The sequence below is a fragment of the Microcaecilia unicolor genome, chromosome 5 (genome assembly GCF_901765095.1).
Source record: "Microcaecilia unicolor chromosome 5, aMicUni1.1, whole genome shotgun sequence".
Taxonomy (NCBI): domain Eukaryota; kingdom Metazoa; phylum Chordata; class Amphibia; order Gymnophiona; family Siphonopidae; genus Microcaecilia; species Microcaecilia unicolor.
In genome coordinates this window covers 114,861,185-114,884,225 of record NC_044035.1, presented here as the reverse complement: position 1 = coordinate 114,884,225, position 23,041 = coordinate 114,861,185, and the positions used below count along the sequence as shown (strand labels likewise).

The window sequence follows — 23,041 nt, the reverse complement described above, 5'->3', positions numbered from 1 at the left end:
AAAATGTGCCCCCCCCCCCCACTTTGGGCTCTGGACCTCCTCCCGCTGATGTCTGTCTACGCCCCTGACTATCATCAGGCGCCTGTGCACGCCCGGCGGTAGTGCTGTTTACCCACGTGCTACCCACACAGTGACCCTATTGCCCTTTAGTAAAAGGGCCCCTAAAAGCATTAATGAAAATAGAAATTTTTTTAATGTGGGTTACAAACAGAATGAATAGAATACCCAATACATATGAGATCATATTAGACAAAATTGGAACTGAACATGCCTCACATGAGTTGCCCTCCACTAGAATGAATGTATTAAAAAATGAGATGTACTAATAAATGCAGCCTGACTCGATATATCATATTTCCCCAGCCTTTACGCAGCACAATGCACTCAAAGTCAAACTTATATCGGGTCGCACAACCATTTCAGGGGGGAACACTTACCACCACCCAAAGATATAGCAGTTATGCTTGCGGCCAAACATGGCTGCCAAACTCACGCTGAACATCGGAGGACAGCTGCTTATATCGCATGATATAACTGTCTATCCGCTAGCCACTAACCTTGAATTTTCAACCGGTCATAGCCATCCATGTCCCGCTGAAAATTCACGGATAGCCGGCTAAGTACCATTTAACCGTCCAGGTGCCATTTCTGGTTGCTTAAATGGTTTTGAATATCTGGGGGATAGTGTCTGGAATAATATTTCCTTTTCAGCTATGTGCACCAGTCCACATAGGGCCATACCACCTAAGATTGTTTGAATGCCATTATCATGTGAAAAGCACCTTATTATCAATAAAAATAATATCAAGAAACTATATTCCTTAAATGTGCTCCATAACATGCACACCAATGAAGAGCTTTAGAGTGACTTAGTGCTCTAATGAGGTAGAGAGGAGTGGAATTCATTTGCACTCTCCACTGGTTCACATGATCCTATGTCTTGAATGGTTTTGTGATCTTTTCGGTTGTTTCCCTAAGGCTTTCTACTGTATTTCATATTCATCTGTCTATTTTGCTTAGTAAAAGCAACACATGGCTGACACCTGTCACAGTACATCACTACAGATAAAAAAAAAAATTGGATACGCTAGTAACATGGAAACGCCCATGGAAAACTGCAGTATCTTTTTATAGTTTAATAAAGCAAAGTTACTGATTTCTGAGACATGGCTGAAGCAAAAACAGATAAGGATTCCGAACACTCTGGTGAGAGCACATCTGAATTTTCCTCTCTCAAAGAACTGGAGCAGCTCCTGGAAAGTGGACGTTCAGGCTGTAACCATGTTGATGAGGTGTGGCCTAACCTCTTTTTAGGAGATTTGTAAGTATGATGCAGAACTTCACCATAAATCTCTGTAACATAGTGATCAGGAAAATAAAGTATTCAATTTAAACTTTAGTGTTTAATTTTTACAAAAAAACATAAATCCTTGCACACTTGTTCTCAATAATGATTTACATTCTTACTGCTTCAGCATAACAAAATGTTTTAACAGAGATGAATAATGATGAGTCCAACACTTATTATAAAATATATATGATTATTTAATCTTTCTCTGTACTTTTTATGGATTTTTAATTGATGTAAAACTGCTTAGCTCTCATATCATGGAGCATTCACTCACTATACTTGATACAGTCTCGTTTTTTGAGGGATAAACTTCTCCAATCTGTTTCAGTAGTAACTTTTCTCTGCCTGATATCAATTTGTTTCATGGCTGAACTGCCTCTACAGAGAAAGCCATGTTGTCAAACAGTTCATGTAGGAACTTATATGAGAGCAATGGAATTTCCTTTGTCATGTGAATAAACTCTGCCATTCTACCTTACCAGTAATGTTGTATGGTGTTACAGTCTTAGCAGTAAAAATCCAATGATGTTCATGATAGTTTATATGTGCTTAATGGTCACCAGCCCTTGACACTGTGTTTTCTCTTCAGTGGTAGTTGTACTATGAAGCAAATAACATCGGCAGTACTGAGCAGAGAAAAATACCCAGAAGTAGATTTGATGATGTAAGAGAGCTAAGCAGTTTTTCATGCAATTAAAAATCCATGAAAACAGTTACGTGTAGGGACAGGTTAAATGATAGTACAGTCTACAAAAAGGGATAATTTTCTAAGGAAGTTTTCACATGTATAAAGTTCTGTTATGAAGTCATCTCCATGTTCAAGTATGTGTTATGAGTATGACAAGTAGGCATGTACTTGTACACAACTCAAGTGTTTAGGTGGCATCACAAAGTTTGTACATAGGCTATGAAATATGCACCTGTGAACATAAGTTCAACTGCTTACATTTACCTGCTGCTGAGTTGGTGTAAATGTATGTGGCTGCATTTTAACAGTGATTACAGTAAGAATAAGTAGGCAAGGGATTATTTATTTTTGGTTTCCTTTTCATTCTGCTACACCAGTCCAGATGTATGAGTTATGACCCCTTGCCAGCAGACAGAGTCAGAGAACAGGCACACTTCACAATATATGGAGTAGCGTAGAACTAGAACTTGCCAGTATTCTCTGCCTCCAGCAGATAGTCACAGTGTAGACTGGTGCAGCAAATTGTGGTTTGGTTTTTGGCTTAGTTCCCTCAGCCACAGTCTATGGCCTATGGTCAGTGAGTTGCGTGCAGTATGTCCACAGGAAGCTCACAAGGATTGGTTCATTGACCTTTCTACTGATTGATTATATGGATTGCCATTCTTGCCCTAAGACCTTAGCTTGCAGGCCTTGGTCCTGGTGTGGCTGGCACCTCTTGAAATGGTCCCATAAAGTGTGCCAGGAAAGGTATGGCCCTTAGGAGGGTCTCCACACCCTTTTGTTGGCTTTTCTTGCTCCTTTCCTTCCTCTAAATGCAGCATGGGTTTCTTTCCTCATGGTTTTTTTTTCTCTGTAGGAATAAATCTTAGAGCTTTTTTTTAAATACAACTCTAGGATCAGAACTCTACAAGCAGGGGATCTTGCTACAGTTCTTCAGATGAGGCCTGTCTGAGGTGAGGGGGTGTCCCCAGAGAGGTTCCCTGTCTGTGAAGGGGAATTCCCATGCTTTGTTGAGAGAAACAGGAAAGGAGATGCTGGAGAGAGGTCTGCACTGCAGAACATTTGGAGGCCATTATGTAAACAGCACAATTATCAACTTCTATCCCACTTATGTCATTGTTGCTGGCTGGGAAATTCCTCAGATCTGATTTCTCTGGTGGAAGTGGTAGAGGCTGTGGCTGCCACCAACCCAAGATTGATCACTGAACCCTTAGGGGTCATGAGGGATCTGGTTTCTGCCTCCTGCTTGGAGGAGATGGGAAAAAGAGAGGAGGATATGGGGACTAGTCCCCTTGGAAGCCTACCTATACAGAAAGGTAAACTCTGAAGAGAAAGGGGATGAGTCTTCAGTTTATATGTTTATTTTAGAGGAAGAGAGAGCACCACTAATTGCTCAGGTCAACCTGGACTTGAACAAAGGGAGCCCACCTGTGAGGAGGTGGTAGAAGGACACCTGATCTTAGAGGGCCATCCAATCTCTTTCCTCTTCATAAAGCACTGAAGAATATGGTCATTTCAGAATAGGAATCCATGAAGGTGGTGCTGAAGGTCAATAGAATCATAGGAAAACTCTACTTTTTTGCTGTGGAAGGAATTAGATCTTCCTCTTTGCTTTCCCAGGGTGGTTGCTTTAACTATTGTGGTGGCTCAGAAGACTACTATCCTAGTAGAAGAGAGTTTGGCACCTAAGGGCTCTCAGGATCAGATAGTAGAAGTCTTCATGTAGTAGGCCTACTCCTCCTTGGCATTAGAAGTTCAGGTGGTGATCTGCAGCAGTTACATGGACTGTGCTCTACTGCAGTGGATTCAACAGTTGCTGAAGAGTCCTGAGGTGGTCTGTCTGGATTTTTGTTGACATGCTATATAACCTGGTTAGAATCAGTACAAGGACATTATCTTCAGCGGTGGGGTCATGGAGATGGTTGTGGCTCCAAAATTGATCAGTGGACTTGGCCTGTAAGAAGCACCTGATTGAGTTCCAATGTAGAGGCAAGTTGGTGCTTTGTGAGGACCTCAAGAAGCTGGTCAAAGATCTGGGGGAGACTAGACTGTAGCAGCTGCTGAAAGATCAGACTTGGCCTGTAATGAGAAGTTCTATAAGCTGGTTTTGCTTCAGGAAGAGGACTCCATATTCCTACTCTTTTGGTAAACTCCAGAGGAATCAGTCTTTTTGGGGTGTCAGCAAGTCTCAAGATTTTGGGGAGACTTCTCCTCTGGATCAAGGGAGCCTGATGAGTCATGGAAACAGTCCCAGTAGGAAGCTAGTTGGGGCTATTTTATCCACGTGTCTTTATCATCACAGACCTCAAGATTATTCAGCAGGATTATACATTGAATTTGCAGAACCAGTTTGCAATGCTTTTATAGTTTCTCCATGTGGTTTGGCTGCCAAAAGAGTGGTGATAGTGGACACCTTGCAGCAGCAACTTCTCCTGGAGGCCATTGAGTTACTTCCCTTGCAGGGGGAAATATTCCATCTACTTTGTAGTCCCCCCAAAAGGTGATTCCTTCCATCTCATCTTGGTCCTCAAAGGGATGAATGTGTCTCTCCAGGTCCCTAACTCCCACTTGGAAACATTCTGACTGATATTCAAAGTGATTTAAGTGGGCAGGAGAGGCTTCTGCCCACTTAAATCACCTATTACCACCTTATCCCTGATAGTCAGCAGCACTGAACTAGGCAGTCCTGCTCAATATCACCTCCAACTGCTGCAAAAAAGAAAAGGGCAGATCAGAGGTGGTATAGGAGGTGTGCTAGGGAGGAGCCCAGGGTTATGCAGATGCCAGCAGTATTCAGTGCTGGCACCCACTTAGCTATGCGGGTGCTGACACTAAATATTGGCTGGTACCCACATAACTTTTTTGCCTTAAAAAACCCCAAATCTCCCTCCAGCCCCCTGACAAATCCCCCTCCTTCGCTCTCTCTCCCCTAGGCTGCTGCCATGAACAAGTCCCCCCCCCAGAATGCTCCCAACCCCTCGTCACCATCTAGATAGGCCCCCTGGAGATTAGGGGGCTTTTTGTTAGGCAAAAAAAAGTTATGTGCGTCCTAGCTGAATATTGGCTGGGACCCACAAAATAATGTTGTAGCTTTAGTTTAGAAATCAATTATTTTGTAATTCCCAGGAATGTCTGGCTTCTTATTGTTTTAAACTGTTTTAAGTTGTGAAAGGTACAAGCAATATACATGGATTTTTTGTTAATTGTAATAAGCTCCAGCGGCCAGCATAGGGAAAATTAGTCCTGGATATGCACTGCTGGTGTCCACACACGTCCCAGCACTGAATATTTAGGAACAATCTTAGTTGGTGACAGTCAGCGTTTAAAAAAAAAAAGCTGACCATCACCAGCTGAATATCAGCTGGATTGAAATTAGTGGTGTCAGAGATCCAGGCAGTAGAATTCCGGACATTGCTGGATCTGTCTATGGCATACTTCCATATTCCCTTCTGGGAGCTCCATAAGCAATTCCTCTACTTCTTTGTGCTTGGCAAGCATTTTCAATTCAGAGCCATACCTTTCAAGTTGGCTATGGCTCAAGGACCTTTTCTAAGTTCATGGTCATGATGGCAGCCTTCTTTTGCAGGGAGGGCATGCTAATTCATCCAATCTAATCTTATCTGAATTTTTTAGTTTGTCTCATCCCTGTTTAGGTTCAAAGTGGGTAACAATGACAGGGTCAAAAAATGTACAAAGTATAAAATAAAAGCATACAAACTAATAACTAATTCCCGATCATATTGAATAAGAAAGTGTTCAAATCCCTTCTGAATAGAGCATAAGAGAATTGATATTTAAGATCTAAAGTTAACTTGTTCCAAACCTAAGGAGCCTAATATAAAAAAGAAGAGTGCAAAAACATTTTAAATTAAATACCTTTAAATGATGGACTGACAAGATCCATCCGATGTGTCAATTGACTAGAATGTATCCTGGATGAATGAAGAACTAGTCGAGAAACCTGCATAGATATTAGGTCATGCCAGATCTTAACAATTAGACACCATGCTTTAAAATGAATGTGTGCCTCTAATAGCAACCAATGTAATTCCTTGAGCAAAGAAGAACATATGTTTGCACTTACTCTTCTTAAATATCAAATGAGCTGCTGTATTTTGTAACAACTGCAGATGATTTCTTGTCTTACTTGATATTCCCAGATACAGAACATTACAGTAGTCTAATTGAGCTAATATAAAGCTCTGAACTAATAGTCTAAAATGACTTTCATAAAAATTTGATCTCACTGATCTAAGTTGTCTTAATTCCCAGAAAACCCTCCTGAACAGATTATCCACCTGCAGTTCAAACAGAAAAATTGAATCTAGAATCATACCTAATACTCTTGAAGACCGTTCAACCTTCAATTTATCATGTAGTCCTATTTGGATATCATCTGGAATACTACCTATTTAGTTAGAGAAACTTTGCCTTTGTTGCATTTAGTTTCAACATTTTAGAAATGGCCCACACTTTTAAATGTTCAATACACCTTGCTACTTTATTTTGGGCATCTTGGTTATTATTGGAAACAGGTATCAATATAAGATGTCATCTGCATAAGAATAAATGATCTTATCTGAAGCCAAAGACAAAGAACCAATATAGCTCATAGAAAGACTTAAAAGTATCAGTAAAGTGGAAACCCCTGTGGCGTAGTATACTACTTACAATGTCAACACAATACATAATAGAACATTTTAATTGACAATGTAGGGTATAAGCAAAGATGGAACATTAAGAGAGTAAGAGGAGTTAGAAAGTAAGGTGACTAATTTAAAGAAAGTTGCACCTAACTCCTCCAATCTATCAAGAAACAACTTATGGTCAACCATGTCGAACGCTGCCAACAGATCAAATTGAAGTAAAATCACCTTTAAGCCGCATGCCAATAAGGTCCTGACGCTAGTGTCTGTAACAGTGTTTCAGTACTATGTAAAATTCAAAACACAAACTGAGAGGGAAGTAGAACCTGATAATCCTCTAAATAATTAGAAAGTTGTTGAGCTACCACTGACTCTACTAATTTAGTAAATAATAGAATGCTTTCCACTGGTTAGTAGCTGGATGGTACCAAAGAATCCTAATCTTTTGATGTCAATATAGGAGTCAAAATTCAGTTCAGAAAGGATCAAATGATGACAAATGTCAGAATATATAAGTGAAATATAAAAGCACTGCATCTATGACTTTATGGTGAGAAAAGGATATTTTAAAAAACAATCCAAGAACATGAGACCTTTGAAGTCAAAATGATGAAATATTTTGACACCCACCAGACACCACTAAACGTAGATCTGGGTTTCCTATAACATAAAAACCATAAACTTATACTGCTTTGTCACCCTTTGATCACCCATCCATCTCTCCCTGTTTCTCACCTCCCACTCTACCCTCACCCACTCCTACCTTTCATTGTGCGATTTTCATTGCAATTTTTTTTAATGTTTTACTTATCTTGTCTTTACTATCTGCTTGTTATATTAATATCATGCTTTAACATTATCATGTTACCCAAGATCCTTCTATAATACTAAATGCTTATTTCTTACATATCTCCATTATTCATGATATATTGTAAGCCAAATTGAGCCTGCAAAAAGGTGGGAAAATGTGGGATACAATAAATAAATAAATAAATAAATAAATAAATAAATATATTCTGATATTTGTCATCATTTGCTCATTTCTGATCCAAAGAAGATGGTATTTGTCTTCAAAAGCCAATCAAAAAAATGTATTAACTTAGTTCAAGAAAAAAAAGGTATCATCTTATTTTCTATTTTTGTTTTGTTTTTTTTCTATTTATTACCTTAAATTCAGCTGCAAATCTACCTAAATGTGGATACAAACATTGTTTAAAATTGAATACTAATATTGAATGAATTCCTTTGCTAACATGGTTGTTGATCTTGCCTTAAATTTAGAGTTACAGCTCACAACAGATTTCTCTTATGGAAGATGGGTATCACTCATGTGCTGAATGCTGCTCATGGAAAGATGTTCTGCCAAGGAGGTCATGACTTTTATGGCACTAGCATTGATTACTATGGTGTACCAGCCAGTGACCTTCCAGACTTTGATATGAGCAAGTATTTTTTCCCTGCATCAGAATATATACAGAAGGCCCTCAGTATTCCAGAAGGTATGGAACTTGATAATTGTTATGATTTTGATAGGCCAGAATACAATTCAATACAAATACAGTATACTTACTCTGTTGCTCCTCTATAAGAAAAATTATCTGAAAACCGAAGGGCTTACTATAAGCTGCTTATTTAACTTTGTAAATGTTTGTACACTCGCCTCTCATCACTGAAAGTGGTTAGCAGCAGACGCCTTTATAAATTCTGTTAGGGCAATAGTGTTATCAGTACAGTTTGGAATAAATTTCCAGTAATAATCTGCCAGGCTCCAAAGTGCCTTAGCTTGTTTTCATTGTTAGAGTTTGATACTTTGCCACTGCTTTTCATATAGTTAATTGTTTTATTTTTCTGTTGCCCACAACATAAGCCAAGTGTTTGTTTTTCTTTGGCAATGGCATGCTTTGGTTGGTCCTGGCACTCATAAACACTTTCCTTAAACAATGCAATACTGCTGCCACCTTCTGCAAACAGAATTCACAATTGATGCAGTAAATAACTGTATAACCCGGATGTGTCACACGCAGGCTTATTTTCGAAAGAGAAGGACACCCATCTTTCAACACAAATCGGAAGATGAGCGTCCTTCTCACAGGGTCGCCCAAATCGGCATAATCGAAAGCCGATTTTAGGCGTCCCCAACTGCTTTCCGTCGTGGGGGTGACCAAAGTTCCTGGGCGCATGTCAGAGGCGTAGCGAAGGTGGGACTGGGGCATGCCTAACACATGGGCGTCCTCGACCCATAATGGAAAAAAAAGGGCGTCCCTAATGAGCATTTGGACGACTTTACCTGGTCCAGTTTTTCTTACGACCAAGGCACAAAAAGGTGCTCGAACTGACCAGATGACCACCGGAGGGAATCGGGGATGACTTCCCCTTACTCCCCCAGTGGTCACTAACCCCCTCCCACCCTCAAAAAAAACTTTAAAAATATTTTGTTCCAGCCTCAAATGTCATACTCAGGTCCATCGCAGCAGTATGCAGGTCCCTGGAGCAGTTTTAGTGGGTGCAGTGCACTTCAGGCAGGCGGACCCAGGCCAATCCCACCCTACCTGTTACACTTGTGGTGGTAAATGTGAGCCCTCCAAAACCCACCAGAAACCCACTGTACCCACATCTATGTGCCCCCATTTACCCGTAAGGGCTATGGTAGTGGTGTACAGTTGTGGGCAGTGGGTTTTGGGGGGGTTGGGGGGCTCAGCACACAAAGTAAGGGAGCTATGTACCTGGGAGCGTTTTTTGAAGTCCACTGCAGTGCCCCCTAGGGTGCCCAGTTGGTGTCCTGCAAGCCCTTTGGTCATGGGAAGAGCCAGCATTCGTAGTGCACTGGTCCCCCTGACATGCCACGACACCAACTGGGCACCCTAGGGGGCACTGCAGTGGACTTCCCTTTATTTCTATGTCATTTTCTGATTTCTTTTTCAAGTACATGCTTGAATGTTATGTTGAAATTCTAAAATAATTAAAAAAAAATTACCAGACCAGGCCACACAGGTAGAAAAAAGAATTTTATTTTTAATTTAGGATAAAGTAGTATCATAGACGTATTATTCTACTCTAAAGGTTAATAAAAATAAAACACATCTGTAGACAAAAATTAAACTGAACCCTTAAGAAGCCAGACTTTGCACACAATGCAGTACCGAAAAACAGCGATGCGTGCCACCCCTGTATAAAAATAGCAGGTGTAAGCTTCAAAAACTGACTTATTAGAAACAGTCATTACAAATTAAATCTAAATGGAAAATAAAAGTGATAGCTTTCTATTGGACTAAGTTAATACATTTTTCAGTTAGCTTTCAGAGGCCAAAACTTCCTTCCTCTGGTTAGGACTGTATATCATAATCTGCAATATAGTATTTGGATTATGTCAGGGGGACACACACTACTGTTTCTTTGTTGTAATGTGCGCAAGGTCTGGCTTCTTGGGAGTTAAGTTTAATTTTTGTCTACATATTTCTATTTTTAAGGGCCCTTTTACGAAGGAGAGGTAGGGCTCTGATTTTGGCGAGTGCCATTTCCCATGGTAGAAAATAATTTTCTAGCACTGTTTTTCACACAATGAAAAGTGTTGAGATGATCATTAACAGTATATCTGAAGTCCAACGTACTCTGATTTAAGAGTGAAGCTTATTACTGTAACTTTTATGGAGTATACAAAACTAACCCATCTGAAGATATTATTCTGGAAGATAAGAAACTACTTGATGTCACTGTCATCCATTTTGCCTCCCAAATACAGCATTTCTACATCTAGAGCCTATGTATTTCTAAGGGTCACACTGGCATGGTATGGGGAAAATACTGGAGTACTGGGGGGAAGAGGGAGTGCTGGCTAAAGGAGGGAGGGAGGATTCTGGAGGAAGAGGGAGTACTGGTTAAAGAAGGAGGGAGGGAGGAAGCAAGGAAGAGCAGGGCTTTGAAAAGGGAGAAAGGGAGAGAAGGCTGCAGTAGTGAGGGGTAGTGGTGAATGACCGAGTGCACTCCCCTTGCCAATTCATTCAGATTGAGTGGGGGCACAATGAGACAAACTTCCCTTGGGGCTGGCTCATTTCAGGGAAAACAATCTTTCCTGTCCAATAAACTGGGTTCCCATCTGGTCTATTATTTGACATAACAATAATGAATATGTTTGTGATGTATATATACAAATATAAAAACATAAGTGTTGCCATACTGGGACAGATTGAAGGTCCATCAAGCCCAGTATCCTGTTTCCGACAGTGGCCAATCCAGGGCACAAGTACCTGGCAAGATCCCAAAACAGTACAATACATTTTATGCTGCTTATCCCAGAAATACACAACAAAAACTGGACAAAGTTCACGTATTGCAATAGGACCATAAACGGCTAGGGAGGTTATCTCATAACGTCAGAAGTATCCGTGTGTGCCAACTGTTGTTCTGGCTCACCGGTCTGTATGTATTTGTAATCATTGAACACCTCCAGCCAACCAATGGTACCCGCTAGTACTCATATGTGAAAAAAATTGCCTATATATTGTTCATTAATTTCAGGAAAAAGGCACAACAATGTCCGTGGGTACCATTGTTCAAAAATTCAAAAATTAAACATTATTGCAATTAATAAGCAAGTAATGCACAAAATCAACTTAAGTGAATGAGCAAGTAATGCACACAAAATCAACTTAGCTTGTAAGCTCCCAGCGCTGTCTAATAACTTCAACGGCTGGAGCTCATCGGGTTTCAGTTTAGGTTAGTGAAACCTCTTTAGGCAACTCCGGGCTTATCAGATTACCGGAGTTGCCTAAAGAGGTTTCACTAACCTAAACTGAAACCCGATGAGCTCCAGCCGTTGAAGTTATTAGACAGCGCTGGGAGCTTACAAGCTAAGTTGATTTTGTGCATTACTTGCTCATTCACTTAAGTTGATTTTGTGCATTACTTGCTTATTAATTGCAATAATGTTTAATTTTTGAATTTTTGAACAATGGTACCCACGGACATTGTTGTGCCTTTTTCCTGAAATTAATGAACAATATATAGGCAATTTTTTTCACATATGAGTACTAGCGGGTACCATTGGTTGGCTGGAGGTGTTCAATGATTACAAATACATACAGACCGGTGAGCCAGAACAACAGTTGGCACACACGGATACTTCTGACGTTATGAGATAACCTCCCTAGCCGTTTATGGTCCTATTGCAATACGTGAACTTTGTCCAGTTTTTGTTGTGTGTTTTTTACAAATTTTTGTTGGACTAAGTTTAGCCATTATTTATTCTTTGTTGTTATATCCCAGAAATAAGCAGTGGATTTTTCCCAAGTTCATTTTAATAATGGCTTATTGACTTTTCTTTTAGGAAGCTATCCAAACCTTTATTAAACCCCGCTAAGCTAACTGCTTTTACCACATTCTCTGGCAACGAATGTGTCACAGCCCACCCTTTAACCTCCAGATGAAACAAACTACACCTATGGTTGTGGTGATATCATCCTCAAATTTACAAATTATTTTCCCTGTATCGTCCAAGTAATCATGTACCTTTACTGCTGAAACAACCTAACTGCTTTCTCACCCACTGTAGATTGCAATCCAGGCTGGCAATTCTCTTGGAGGCCAATTTTCAAAACCACATCTGTGGCCTGTATCAGGTGGCCTTTACTTGAGTTTCCCAGGCACTTATCTGGATAGATGTATGGCTAAAAATTATCTGTATAACTGAAGGAGGGACCAGGGCTAGCAATTAAATAGCTAGCAGCAATATTCAGCTGTTATCCACATAATTTAGCTAAGTCAGTCTTTACAAAGAGCAGAATCAGTGTTGAACATCTGCATAAAACGAAAGGATATCTGTACCTGTATACGTGGAGGGGCATAATTGAACGAAAACGTCTATCTCCATGGGCGTTTATCTCCGAGAACGGGTCCATGAAGGGGCGGACCGAACCGTATTTTCGAAAAAAATAGACGTCCATGTTTTATTCGACAATTTGTGAGCTGGGCGTTTTTGTTTTTCAGTGATAATGGAAAATGAAAGCGCCCAGCTCAAAAAACGAATAAATCCAAGGCATTTGTTCATGGGAGGGGCCAGGATTCGTAGTGCACTGGTCCCCCTCACATGCCAGGACACCAACCGGGCACCCTAGGGGGCACTTTACAAAAACAAAAAAAAAAGGTAAAAGAGCTCCCAGGTGCATAGCACCCTTCCCTTGTGTGTTGAGCCCCCCAAATCCCCCTCAAAACCCACTGCCCACAAGTCTACACCATTACTATAGCCCTAAGGGGTGAAGGGGGGCACCTACAGTACATGTGGGTACAGTGGGTTTGGGGGGGTTGGACGACTAAGCATTAAGCAGCACAATTGTAACAGGTAGGGGGGGGGGATGGGCCTGGGTCCACCTGCCTGAAGTCCACTGCACCCCCTAACAACTGCTCCAGGGACCTGCATACTGCTGCCAGGGAGGTGGGTATGACATTTGAGGGTGAAAATAAAAAGTTGTGAAACATCATTTTTTGTGGTGGGAGGGGGTTAGTGACCACTGGGGGAGTCAGGGGAGGTCATCCCCGATTCCCTCTGGTGGTAATCTGGTCATTTAAGGCACTTTTTGGGGCCTTATTCGTGTAAAAACAGGGTCCAGGAAAAGTGCCCTAAATTCTAGCTACAAACGCATACTTTTTTTCCATTATCGGCGAAAGGCGCCCATCTCTCCTCGGCCGATAACCACGCCCCAGTTCCACCTTCGTCACGCCTCCGACACGCCCCCATCAACTTTGTACGCTTCCGCGATGGAGTGCAGTTGAAAAGTCCAAAATCGGCTTTCCATTATACCGATTTATTCGTTTTTGTGAGATAAACGTCTATCTCCCGATTTGGGTCGAAATCTAGGCGTTTTTCTCTTTCAATTATAAGGTGGATAGTCACTAGATCGCTAAATATCAGCCCTCTTAGCAATCAGTCCTTCCATCACTGACCATATAGGGCCCGATATTGAGACCACAGGAGGCAGCCTGCATATGTGGCGAAATCAGCGCTGACCTCAGATATTTAATGCTGGTCCCTTTCCAGTGACCGGCATTTAATATCTGGGGTTTTATTTGGCTGGCTCAAACTTAACCAGCTAAGTGAATATTCAGCACTGGCTGGTTAAGTTTACTATTTAGACAGTCCGATTTGGCTGCTAAACTTAGTCGTCCAGAGTTCGTCCTGTTTGTCTGTCCTAATTAGATTGTAAGCTCTGTCGAGCAGGGACTGTCTCTTCATGTTCAAGTGTACAGCGCTACGTACGTCTACTAGCGCTATAGAAATGATAAGTAGTAGTAGTAGTAGCTTGATTATTCACAGATAGCCAGCTATATCGTGTGACATAGCTCATTAGCTACTATGAGCTTGATTCTATATATGGCGCCTAAAATTAATGCACGTTAAGCAATGACGCCTAAGCGTATTCTATAAAATCCACTCAGATTTACTCGCTGTATTTAGAATATGCTTACGCATAGTTGATGCGACTAAATCTAAACCTGGCGTAAATCCCTGCACAATATTCTATAGCAATGCATGTAGATTTTTGGAATGCCCACGAAGCACCCATTTCCACACCCCTAAGCATGCACCTTATAGCCTGCGCACATTAGAATCTAGGCACGGTGCATTACAGAATACACTTAGTGATTTACACAAGCCTCCTTCTACCATCCCCACTGTCTGCTAGTATAAGCCCCCTTCTGCCATCCCCAACCCTGCCTAGTCCCAGCCTAGTCCTAGCCTTATCCACCTTTTCCCAGCCATAGCATCAGACCCCTTTTCCCACCCTACATCTGCCAGTCAGCCTAACTGTCTTTCCCCTTCCCATCCAGTATCTCTCTTTGTTCCCTTCTCCCCCATGTCCAGCATCTCCTCTCTTTTGCCCCTTTCACCCCCTAAACATGGTCCAGCAACTTTTTCTCTCCTACCTCTCTCCACATGTCCAGCATACAGTATCTTCCTCTCTCTCCCCTCCCTTCAGACCTTTATGGTTCGTTCAAAGATCTGTTTGCAATGTGCAGTGTGTATTGAGGAAGTTAAGATCTTATGGAGGCTTGGGCTCAGGCCTCTGCAAGTCTCAGCCAGGCCCTGCTCCACAACAACTGGAAGTGTGTGTCAGAGAGGTGGGACCCAGCAGAGACTTAAAGAGGCCTGAAAGAAATCCTCTGTTGGACCTTAATTTTCTATTATTGCTGATGCTTTCATGTCACAATAGGAGCTGCAACAGGAATCAGAAAGTTTTGAGGGTTGGGTAGACCATGGGGGGGGGGGGGGGGGGGAGAGAAAGGTGGTAGAGCAAGAATTGAACAGGCAGGTAGAAAGAGAGAGGAGGATATGCTGGACCATGTTGGAAGGGGGAAGAAGGCAGGAAGAGCTTTATTATGATTCCTCAACTTGACCTCCCCAAACTACACTCATATTCTGCCATCCCTACAATGATGCTGCCTAGGCGTAGTCTGCCTGGTGCTAGGGCCAGCTATGAAGACCAAGACGTTCCAGCACAAAGTCTTCCATCGGGCTTACCTTTTTGATACTGATTTGATCTCAGGGTGGCTTCAGCCAAGGGAAGTCTTGCCTCACCAATTTGCTTCATTTCTTTGAAGGTGTGAGTAAATATGTGGATAAAGGTGAGCCAGTTGATGTAGTGTATCTAGATTTTCAGAAAGCTTTTGATAAAGTTCCTCATGAGAGACTCCTGAGAAAATTAAAGAGTCATGGTATAGGAGGCAGTGTTCTGGTGTGGATTAGGAATTGGTTATTAGACAGAAAACAGAGGGGAGGGTTAAATGGTCATTTCTCTCAATGGAGGAGGGTGAACAGTGGAGTACCGCAGAGATCTGTATTGGGACCGGTACTATTTAACATATTTATAAATGATATGGAAATCGGATTGATGAGTGAGGTGATTAAATTGGCAACTGACACAAAACTATTCAAGGTTGTTAACATATGTGTGGACTGTGAGATATTTCAGGAGGACCTTAGGAAATTGGAAGACTGGGCATCCAAATGGCAGATGAAATTTAATGTGGACAAATGCAAGGTGATGTACATTGGAAAGAATAATACGAATCATAGTTACCTGATTTTAGGATCCACCTTTAGGGGTCAGAACTCAAGAAAATGATCTAAGTGTCATCGTATAAAATCTGCTCAGTGTGCGGCGGCAGCCAAAAAGTCAAACAGGATGCTTGGAATTATTAGGAAAGGGACAGTAAATAAGACCAAAAATACTATAATGCCTTTGTATCGCTCCATGGTGTGACCGCACCTTGAGTATTGCGTTCAGTTCTGATCACCGTATCTCAAAAAAGATATAGTGGAAAGGTTCAAAGAAGAGCGACCAAAATGATAAAGGGGATGGAATTCCTCTCATATGAGGAAAGGCTAAAGAGGTTATGGCTCTTCAGCTTGGAAAAGAGATGGATGAGGGAGATATGATTAAGGCCTACAAAATCCTGAGTAGTTGTGTAGAATGAATAGAAAGTAAATCTATTTTTTGCTCGAAAAGTACAAAGACTTTACCAAGAAGTTACATGGAAATACTTTTAAAACAAATAGGAGGAAATTTTTCACTCAATGAAAAGTTAAGCTTTGAAACTCATTGCCGGAGGATGTGGTAACAGCAGTTAGTGTATCTGGGTTTAAAAAAGGTTTGGACATATTCCTGGAGGAAAAGTCCTTAGTCTGCTATTGAGACAAACATGGGGAAGTCACTACTTGCCCTGAGATTGGTAGCATGGAATATTGCTACTATTTGGGTTTCAGCCAGGTACTTGTGACCTGGCTTGGCCACTGTTGGAAACAGGATATTGGGCTAGATGGACCATTGGTTTGACCCAGTATTGCTATTCTTATATTCATTTAAGCTTTGCAGTGACATAACAGGAAGGGAATGCTTGATAGCTTCTTTTCCCATTTTTTGATTAAGAATGAGCATTTAAGGACTGAGAATTTAGAATCAAAGTAGAGAAGCTCAGACATGCATACAGCCCCCTAAATTTTGAATTTTATCTATATTTCTTATGCATTTATGGAAAGCTTTTTGATTTTTGAATTTGAAGTTTTATGAAGTGTACAGTTATAAAGGATACCTCATGCAAAGATTGTGCTGAATGCTGTAGGTGTTTGTCCCCTAAAATAGCATACAAGCAATTTTTTAAATTATTAGAGGTATATGGGTGTGTCCTTCCTCTGGTCCTCCCTCTTATGCTAAGTTAAGTACACCACATAGAGGGGAATTTTTGAAAGAAACATCTAAGTTTGGATTTGGACGTCTTTGTAAAACGTCCAAATCCAGAGGCGGGGAAAACCGTATTTTCGAAAAAAGATGGGCGTCCATCTTTCGTTTAGAAAATACTGTCGAAGACGTCCAAATCCAAGCACGTCCTTAAATTTGGACGTCCCTAGATTTGGATGTCCTTGGATTTGGACGTCTTTGACTTTCAGCTATTTTCAAACACAAAGACATCCAAATGCAAGACATCCAAAACAGAGGAGGAGTAGCTTAATGGTTAGTGCAGTGGGCTTTGATCCTGGGAACATGGGTTGAATTCCCACTGCTGCTCCTTGTTACTTTAGGCAAGTCAAATGCACAAGGAGCATTTTTGGATATGACATCTAAGTCTGAATTTGGACATTTTTTGTAAAATGTCCAAAATCAGAACAGGAAAGGTAATTTTCTACAAAAAAAGTCTATCTTTTCCTTTTGAAAGTGCTGTTTGGAAAAATGTTTTGTGATTTGGGGGAGGTGATCCCTGAGCCCCTCCAGTGGTCATCTGGTCATTTGGGGCACCTCTTGTGTGGAGTAAAGGAGGAGCCTACTGGTTAGTGTAGCAGACTTTGATCCTGGGGAAGTGGGTTCAATTCCCACTGCAGCTATTTTTTTATAAAAACAGGTCTAGCTCAAAACGTCTAAATTTTAGTCTTGGACATCTTTGTTTTGTTCCATTATTGCTGAAAGACTTCCATGTCTTAGGAACGCCCAAGTCCTGCTTTCAGCACGCCCCCTTGAGATTTGGACGTCCTTCTGACTGACTTCAGAGAAAGACGTCCAAAAAGAGGTATTGATAATACTGATTTGGACGTTTCTGTGAGATAAACGTCCAAATGCTGACTTATGTCACTTTTTGGAAATCTATCTCTTTTGAAAATGAGCCTGATAGTAACATAGTAGATGGCGGCAGATAAAGACCTGTACAGTCCATCCAGTCTGCTCGACAAGATAAACTCATTGCATAACGTATGATGTGATGCTTCATATGTATACCTGATCTTGATTTGTCATTACCATTTTCTAGCGCATAGACAGTAGAAGTCTGCCCGGCATGGTCCTTGTTCTAAAACTTTAGAAGATGCCATCGAAGGCCCTGAAAAGCTCCACTTCAACCCATCCAAATCTGTTCAGCCACAATCTGGGCACAAACTATAGAAGTCTGCCCAGCACTGGCTTTGTTCCCAGTTACTAGGGGTGCCACCTAATCACAGCTAAGCTTCTTTGGATCCATTCCTTCTAAACAGGATTCCTATGTGTTTATCCCATGCATTTTTGATTTCCATTACTGTTTTTATCTACACCACCTCCCACGGAAGAGCATTCCAGGAGTCTACCACACTCTCAGTGAAAAAATACTTCCTGACATTATCCCTGAGTTGGCCTCCCCTTCAACTTCAATTCATGTCCTCTAGTTCTATCACCTTCCCATCTCTGGAAAAGGTTTGTTTGTGGATTAATACCTTTCACATATTTTGAATGCCTATCATATCACACCGTCTCTCCTTTCCTCCAGGGTATTTGGCCAATATTTTTGGGAGGGGGGAGAGGAGGGTCTTGATGTTTCTGTGACATTCTTTTTACCCTTTTTGTATTCTTTTGACCACTGCATTCCTGTCCAAGAGAGCAATTACACTAAGGGGGAAGTTATCAACATGGGCTATTGTTAAAAATGGGTTATTTTACCCCACATTGTTCTGTTTTAGCACAGGATCCCATTTTATGTAATGAGACCCTCTGCTAAAATAGCATGACTTGTGTTAAGATAACCCATCTTAATGCTAGCCAAGATTGGTAACTTTCTCCTAAATCCCACAGGATTATTTTTCTCTTGTCACCTCCCTCTTGGGCATCATTATAGAATTCCTTGCACCTCTTTGTTCACTGGTGTGACTCTGCACTTTCATTTTAATAAGAAGCTCCAATCATAATTAAAGGAGCCTGCTTTCCAGGTCATGTGTGTGCTTCACTGATATGTACTAATTAAAAAACAAACAATCTACCCATGCCATACTGCAATACTGCCCAATTCTCATGAGACCCCTGAAATGTCCTGAAATTTTGGGGGCCCTTTTACTAAGCTGCAATAAGCACTAACACGTGCTTACCACAGGTTATAATGCAGTACAGCGGGGCAAGCTCAAGTATCCCTTGGTAGTTTTGAGATCAGTGCGTGCTTTCCACGAGCTAAAAATTTGAATTTCTTTTTTAGCGCTGGGGATGTATCGAAGTGTGAAAAGTAGGCATGCTCTGCACTAATCGGCACAGCTACATCGTCGTACTATCCAATTAGCACATGGTTAGCGTGTGAGCTGTTACTGCCTAGAAAATAGATATCAGTAAGTGGTCACGTGCTCGTGGGGAAATTGCGCTAGAAGTGTCCTCAGTGCACAGAAAAGACCCACGTTGGGGATAGCGCTGGCCACTCTTTAGCACAACTTAGTAAAAAGGCCTCTTGGAATACCAAACACAAAATTCCTTCAGTAGAACAGTAGTAAAACAGTTTACTAACCCAACAGGAGTAACCGTGTTGCATTTTTTTTTAACCAGCTAAAATTCTAGTGCACTGTGCTGTGGGAATAAGCAGGTCAGCTTCTTTGGTGCTTGCCTATCTCATGATTCATCATCGCCTTTCATTGGTCAAGGCCATCAAAAGAGTAAAGGAACATCGATGGATTTCACCCAACCGAGGATTCTTAAAACAGCTACAAAATTTGGATATACAGCTACGTCAAACGAAGAACAGCTAATTGCAGTTTCCCTAAAGATGTGCTCCAAGGACTGGTATTTTATATATTTATTTTGATTTACCCTTTTCAGTTTGTGTAATTTTTGCTTAAGCGCTATTCATTTTACTATAGCTGATATATTTTTGTTGTTGTTGTTAAAAAAAAGATATCTGCTTTGTTTGCCATTCAGTATTTTAACAAGCAGTGTTAAAAATGTACTGCCAAGAAATGTATTTTTTATTCTTTGAGATGTTCCCCTCATTGACCCAGAGCCATTGTGAGCAGCCAATGTATGGAAAAGTGTCGCAAATTACTTCACTTGGAATCTGGTTCATATAATGGGTGAAATCATGGGTGTCATTTTAACCAACTTTGACCAATCAGATCCTGTGAGTGTGAGAAAATTTGTGACTTTCTTGCTAACACTTCTTCTCTCAGGAACCCTTTTTTTTAAGCAGTGCTAAAAAGTGGCCTGCGCGATTCCCAACGTGGGTCTTTCCTGTGCACACCACTTAGCTGCTTTTCCAATTTCTGCAATAATGGCCACATGCTAATTTTCCCATTACCGCATGACCTTTAGTGCATTAGCACTTAATGACACATGTTTTGTAGGCGATAAGGGCTCATGCGCTAATCCTGAGCTAATTAGTTAGCATGTGGCAATGCCCATGTGCTAACTAATTAGCATAGCTGCACCCACTCTCCACCCCCAAACACACCCTCAGTGTTAAAAAGTAAATTTTATATTTTTGCGCATAGGTAGCGCATGCACATGCAAAATTACTGCGGGACTCTTGAGCTCGCCCCACAGTAGTGAATTTTAACCTGCGGTAAGCATGTGTTAGTTCTTACCACAGCTTAGTGAAAGGGCCCCTCAATGACATAAGAGGAGAAGCTTAAGGAATTCTAAGAATAATCACAGAAATATAAAACACAACAGATCATCTCTATTGAAATGACCTATCTTTTCTTGAATATTCATATTTATTTATTTGTTACATTTGTATCCTACATTTTCCCACCTATTTGCAGGCTCAATGTGGCTTACATAGTGCCGGATATGCATTCACAGACTCCGGTGTGAACAAATACAACGTGGTGTTGTGGTAACAAAAGTTCGTGTGGAGCAGTCAACGGAAGAGTTGTGTTATGTCCATTACGTACTTTACTTTTGTTGTGTTGCAGAGATCAGGCTTTTAGGTTGGATTGGTAGTGTATGCCTTTTGGTCTTTAGTTATTTCTGGAAATTTAGGTGGTCGTATGTTGTTTTCAAGGCTTACGGTAGTGCGTTCCACAGTTGTGTACTTATGTAGGAAAAGCTGGATACGTAGGTTGATTTGTATTTGAGGCCTTTGCAGCTAGGGTAGTGCAGATTTAGATATGTTCGTGATGATTTAGATGTGTTTCTGGTATACTGCAAGGTCTTTGAATAGTCCTTATGTGTGGTCACTAAAGGGTATGACAATCTGAAAAACATTCAGTTTTTTCTCTAAGATTAATGATTACAAGAACTCTGTAACGCATCACAAAATGAATGCTACTGCTAGCAGTATACGTATCCATTTGAAATTCTGTACAAGGTAGAGCAGGGCTTCTCAAACTGTGGGTTGAAACTCCAAATGGGGTAACAAAACCTACTGCCAGGGTCATGACCTGGTCAGGCTGTACAGTACAATGTCAGTGGCCTGTGTCTCCCGGGTTTGTGTGCTGTCTGTGACTGCAATAATGGGATTCCAGCCTCAGAAAGTTTAATAGATGCTGATATAGTGGCTAGTTATATACATGCTGCCCGATATTCAGCTCCTGGTCAGTGAAATAATGCTTAACCAGCTATCTGTGAATAGTCAGTGGGAGATAGCCGGTTATAATATTCCTGGTCAGTGCTTAGTGGATAACCAGGTTTGGTTCAAATTTAACCAGCCAGCGCTGTATATTGACTTGACTGGTTAAGTTCGAACTGGCCAAAAATAAACAGGATATTCAGTTCTGGTCACTGGAAACAGCCTGGCATTGAATACCCGGGCTCAACACCGACCGCGGGAGGCAGCCCAGCTAACTCCCATGGTCTGAATATTGTCTCCATGGAGAGCAATTTTATGATCGTGCCTCTGGGTAGGAAAGAAATAGGCACATGGGATGTGCTTATTTATAAATGCATTATCCCCATAATTCTGTAATACGGCACATGCAAATTTTATGCAGGGTGCGCAAAGTTGCATAAGCAGGCTTTAGAATAGTATTAGTTATGAATGCAAATTAATTGTTTAATTAGCTGCTAATTGGCATTAACCAATTATTGCTATCATTGATGTAGATTGGTTCTAATTAACCATTATGGAGGGAATTCAGTAAATGGTGCTCAAAATTCTGTGCTCCCAAAAAACGGCGCTATCTGCAAATTTATAAAGGGAGCATGCATTTTATAGAATAGTGCTTAGGTGCTGATCCATGCCTAACTGTTGGATATGGGACTTATGCCTGCTAAAAGCAGGTGTAAATGCCAGCACTTAACTTAGGCATAGATCAACCTAATTCTATAATTCCACATGCAACTTTTGGGAACACCTCTGACATGCCCCTGGACACACCCACTTATCAGATATGCATTATAAAAGTTTTGTGCAGATCTTTATAGAATAGCGAGCAGTAAAATGTGTGCGCAACTGCCAATCAAAGCCAATTAACTGCAATACTGCCCAATTATTGCTAGATAAGGCCTCGTTAATCAATTCAGTTTCACGTACATCTTGAATGCATGCCCAAAATTCAGCACACAAGAATCTGGGGGTATGCGTGTAACTGCCATTAGTCAATATTCTGTAAATTGTGCATGCAAAATCTATCTCGTGGATCTGGGTGAGGCATGGGGGGGTCAGCGGGGTGCCTAGCAGCAGTGCATGCAATTTATAGAATACTAGCAACATCATTGATTATTGCAACATTATTTATATGGGCTGTGCAGATATGATTCTAAAGAATCTTCAAACTCTGTTAAATACGACTGCCAGATTAATATTTAAGGTATCCAAGTATGATAGAGCCACACCATTGTTGTTGCAGTTTCTGAAATCTTCTGCTCAATGTGTGGCGGCAGCCAAAAAAACCCAAACACGACGCTAGGAATTATTAGGATAGGGATGGTGAATAAGACTAAAAATACTATAATGCCTTTGTATTGCTCAATGGTATGATCTCGCCTTGAGTATTGCGTTCAGTTTCTGGTCATCATGCAGCTTATTTTCAAAGGAGATCACCGGCCATCTTCCGACACAAATTGGGAGATGGCCGGTGATCTCCTGAACCCGGTCAAATCAGTATAATCGAAAGCCGATTATGGCTGGCGCCAACTGCTTTCCGTCGCGGAG

At 41.1% G+C, this 23,041-nt stretch overlaps 1 protein-coding gene across 1 annotated transcript; it reads left to right on the top strand.

Moving 5' to 3' along the window:
• Nucleotides 1-1,102: 1,102 nt before the first annotated feature.
• Nucleotides 1,103-20,285, top strand: LOC115470224 (dual specificity protein phosphatase 13-like). The gene is made up of 3 exons (XM_030203221.1): nt 1,103-1,321; nt 7,967-8,184; nt 19,498-20,285. The coding sequence occupies exons 1-3, from the start codon at nt 1,167-1,169 to the stop codon at nt 19,695-19,697; spliced, it is 573 nt and encodes a 190-aa protein (XP_030059081.1). The 5' UTR covers nt 1,103-1,166; the 3' UTR covers nt 19,698-20,285.
• Nucleotides 20,286-23,041: the final 2,756 nt, after the last annotated feature.